Source organism: Harpia harpyja, chromosome 17, assembly GCF_026419915.1.
Source record: "Harpia harpyja isolate bHarHar1 chromosome 17, bHarHar1 primary haplotype, whole genome shotgun sequence".
NCBI classification, from domain to species: domain Eukaryota; kingdom Metazoa; phylum Chordata; class Aves; order Accipitriformes; family Accipitridae; genus Harpia; species Harpia harpyja.
This window is the reverse complement of record NC_068956.1, coordinates 19,742,828-19,746,520: the sequence shown is the minus strand read 5'-3', so window position 1 is coordinate 19,746,520 and position 3,693 is coordinate 19,742,828. Positions and strand designations below refer to the sequence as shown.

The 3,693-nt window shown below is 52.6% G+C and overlaps 1 protein-coding gene across 1 annotated transcript; it reads right to left on the bottom strand.

Moving 5' to 3' along the window:
* Positions 1-456: 456 nt before the first annotated feature.
* LOC128153588 (vitelline membrane outer layer protein 1-like) lies at positions 457-2,179 on the bottom strand. Its single transcript, XM_052813062.1, has 3 exons — positions 2,009-2,179; positions 1,306-1,409; positions 457-751 (listed from the first exon to the last, which is right to left on the bottom strand). Exons 1-3 carry the CDS (start codon positions 2,177-2,179, stop codon positions 457-459), a joined length of 570 nt encoding a protein of 189 aa, XP_052669022.1.
* Positions 2,180-3,693: the final 1,514 nt, after the last annotated feature.

The window sequence follows — 3,693 nt, the reverse complement described above, 5'->3', positions numbered from 1 at the left end:
TGGCACAGACTGAGTAGCTAATGCCAGCCACCGGAGAGACCCCTTTTCCATGTGTGAGTACGTATTTCACTAGCAAACATCGATCTTGATCATCCAGAGAGGAACAGTACCTGTCGCCCATGCTGTTCACGTCTGTGTGAGTCTGTGCAGGTTTAGGCACAGTGTAAAGGCACTGCTCTGTGCTCACCAGTGGCTGGCCGTGTGTGTGTGTGTGCACCTCCTGGTAACATGTCCTCAGCCTTGCTGCAGGTTGGAGCTGGGAGCAAGGAGATGCAGCAACCTTGCATCAGCTGGATGGGGGCAGGAGGAAAGCCCTAGGGTGCTGTAGCCACAGGATCTGGCTACCCGTGACAAAATGTGACTGAGAAAAATGCACACCACTCCTTGTGCAAGGACAGATTCAAGGTTTAATGGTAGACCACTTTGTAGATGCTGGCATGAGGTGGGGGGTCAGGCTTATTCACAGCAGAAGACTCTCATGTCGTTGAGAGCTGTGTCGTCCCCCTTTCCCTGGGGTTCCTCCACCTTTGTCTGGAGCCCACAGATGGCCCCGGAGGTGCAGCTGCTGCTCCAGGGGCCAAAGTGACCCCCTGAAAGTCCCCAGCCCTCCAGCTTTGTCCCATCCGAGCAGGCAAACCTCACATTGTTGGCTGCTGTGTTGTCATGCAGGTGCTGCGTCTCTTCCACACGCAGCGAGAAGGAAACCAGCTTGTTGCTGGGGCAGAGCTGGGCCTCAGACCAGTTTCCCCACCTGCCAGAGAAGAAGAAAACTCACCAAGAGGTGTTCAGCCTCTGCTGTGCTGCAATCAACACCGCAACTTGCCTGGGATCCTGGTAGTCCTGGGGCAAGGGACCTACACAGGGATGGTGGGTTTCTATGAGCACATGTTTCACTCTGCTTCCCCATGATGCCCTAGATGCCTAGTCACCATCAACCCTGGGCTGCCCTGTTGCTGCAGAACCCCTTGAGAATTTCAGCTGCTTGCTTTGTCCCTGTTACTTAATATCAATGTCCTTTTCAAAGTAAGCATTTGAGGAAAAGGAGAAAGTACAGGTTTAAGATATGCATTTTTTTGAACTCTCCTTTATCTTTCAAAGTACTGTTCCCTTCCCTGGGACCAGATCTCTACCCTAAGACCTTCACACTTTATGGCCAGGGGGACCTCACCCACCTCCTCAAGCAGGGTGGGGAGCCACCTTCACAGGGGGTGTGGATGCCTATGGAGAAACCATTGCACTGATTTTCCTTCATGCTCCCCAGAAGCTGCTGCCCTGAAGGAGGACAAGAAAGCAAAGACTACTCACCACCCCATGGAGGACTCGATGACTGTGCCAACTGTGCAGAGCAGGCGGATGCCATTCAGAGCCGTGTCATTGCCCAACAGCCAAAATCCCTGGTAGGGCTCCACCTTAGAAGACGGGAAGAAAATGGAAGAGGTCAACACCCTCCCCCATTTAAAAGAAGAGATGAAGTGAGCCCTCACCATGAGGGGTGGTAGGAGGCTCCAGGGACAGAGACAGACAGAGGCAGTGCTGCTGAGCAGGGCTGTGAGGCAGGTCCATGGCATTTCTCAGGGAGTCCTTTTCGCTGTTGCCCACCTCTGCTTTTTCTCCAAACTGTGGAGCAGAGGCTCTGGACAGAGGAACACTTGGTTGCTGCTGTCCTGGGTCATGCCCACCCTCTCGCCGTGTGCTGTGACACCCAGAGCTGGAGTGCTGGCAAGTGGGAGTTGTCCCAGCCCCTTGGGAATGGGCTCTGCAGTACCGACCCCAGGTCTTTTCTTATGCCATGGACTCCTCTGCTAAGAAATGTCTCACTGGCAGGGACCCTTGAGAGCTACCCTACACTAGAGATTTCTTGCTGATAAGCCTGCATGAGCAATACAGATACAATGCAAACTGCTGCAATGGGACAAAGTGTTGTGGCCAGCCGTGCTGAGACCAGAACAAAATAGCATCATTTCACAGCATGGTTTTTTCCCACCTCAGAGAAGGAATGAAACCTTACCTTCACTTCAAATCCCTTAGTGTAGCCGCTGGGACAAAAGCGTTGGTGCCCCCAAGAGCCCCAGGGTCCTCCGTTGGGCACTGTAAGGATGGACTCATATTCCCTTGCCTCTATGCACTGGAGGCAGCAGGAGCCCAGCAGGCAGAGGATGGCCGGGATAAGCAGCGGCATTGCTGGGGACTTGCTCGGTGCCTCGTTGCACAGAAGTGGTGGCACGGGGGAATTTATGAGTCAGGGGAGTGGGTAGGAGTCCTTGGGGACTGTCAACAAACCCCATGGGGAGTGCTAGTTGTTGCTATGTACTGCTCCTGTTGACTGCCTGTCCCTTAGTGGTGGGGCCACCCTTGCCAGGTGGAAGAGGTGTCACTGGTATGCACTGGCTGGGGGGCTTTCAGGGCTGTGAAAACTTGTGGATGTGAGGAAAGTGAAAGCGGGCAGAGCTGGGACCGCTCCCCACGGGGTTGCTGTGGTTTGGAGGAGGGTCCTGGCAATGCTGCAAGGAGGGTGTTGGAGAGATTGAGGTGGGAGGAGGAGTGGTGGACTGGAAGGAGAAGAAACGTCTAAAGGGGCTGAGGCAAAATGGAGTTGGAGGGGTCTCAGGGTCCTTCGCCCTGTGGAAGTCCTCACCTGCTTCCTCTTCCTCGCTTTCCTTCTCTCCTCACCATTCCACTGCAGTTGAGGGAAGTGCCTGCACTGGAAGCCAGTGCATTTTGCTCTGGGACATCCATGCAGTCTAGGTGACTACATAAAGGGTGACAACCCCTTGTCACAGGGCAAGTGCTCCAGCTGCCAACCATCTCATGTGGCCTTTGCTGAACTCACTCCAATTTATTCATGTCTGTCTTGTACTTGGGGCAGGTGAATGGGAGCAAAACTGCATGCAGTCCCATCATCCCATGGACTTGTGCAGACACAGCTCCCAGCTGCTCAGGTGTATCTTTAGGAGGTGGGAGCATATGGAGAGGGTGGGAGTTTCCAGCAGAAGCAGACCCTGCTTCTGCTGTTCCACTCTCAGATGTGAGTTCCTGTTGCATGCCTTGCTCCTCCAGAGGGACTAGCCAGAGAAGAAACCTCTGCTGACAGCAATATTCAAGGGTATCCTGTGAGTACTTGCAGAGTAGGAGGAGAAGCTGCTTACAGTTCCATTGAAGAGTCAATAATGATGCCACCTGGGAGAGTTGTCCTGTGAGGTCTATACCAGCAGTATATCCTACACTATAAACACAGCCAACATAGGGAGAAAGAGTTATTCCAGGATTCAATTGCTGAAGAATGGAATAGCCTGCTTCTATAATAACCATTTTGTGCAGGTGAAGGAGGAAGTGTTGCTTTCAGCTGAAATCCTCTGATGTTACCCTATGGGTAAAATTGTAAAGATCCTCAGTTACTCACAGCAACCCACAGGAGACAATGAGGATGAAGATGTCCTAGTGTGTCGTTGTATCTCAAAGGCAGCAGGAACCTGGCAGAAAGAAGACAACAGGGATGAAGGGCTGTGTGGTCAGGGTCCTGGTCTGGAGAACAAATAGCTCATGGATACTTTGCCACTCCAGGAAAGATAGGACTTTCTAGGCTTGAAGTGTCGACTGGATTTCCTCCTAAGAGTGGCAGCAATGCCAGCAAGACCAATGGGCCACTGCCAGGTACCATATCTAGTAAAGAGCTGTGAATAAGTGATATGATCA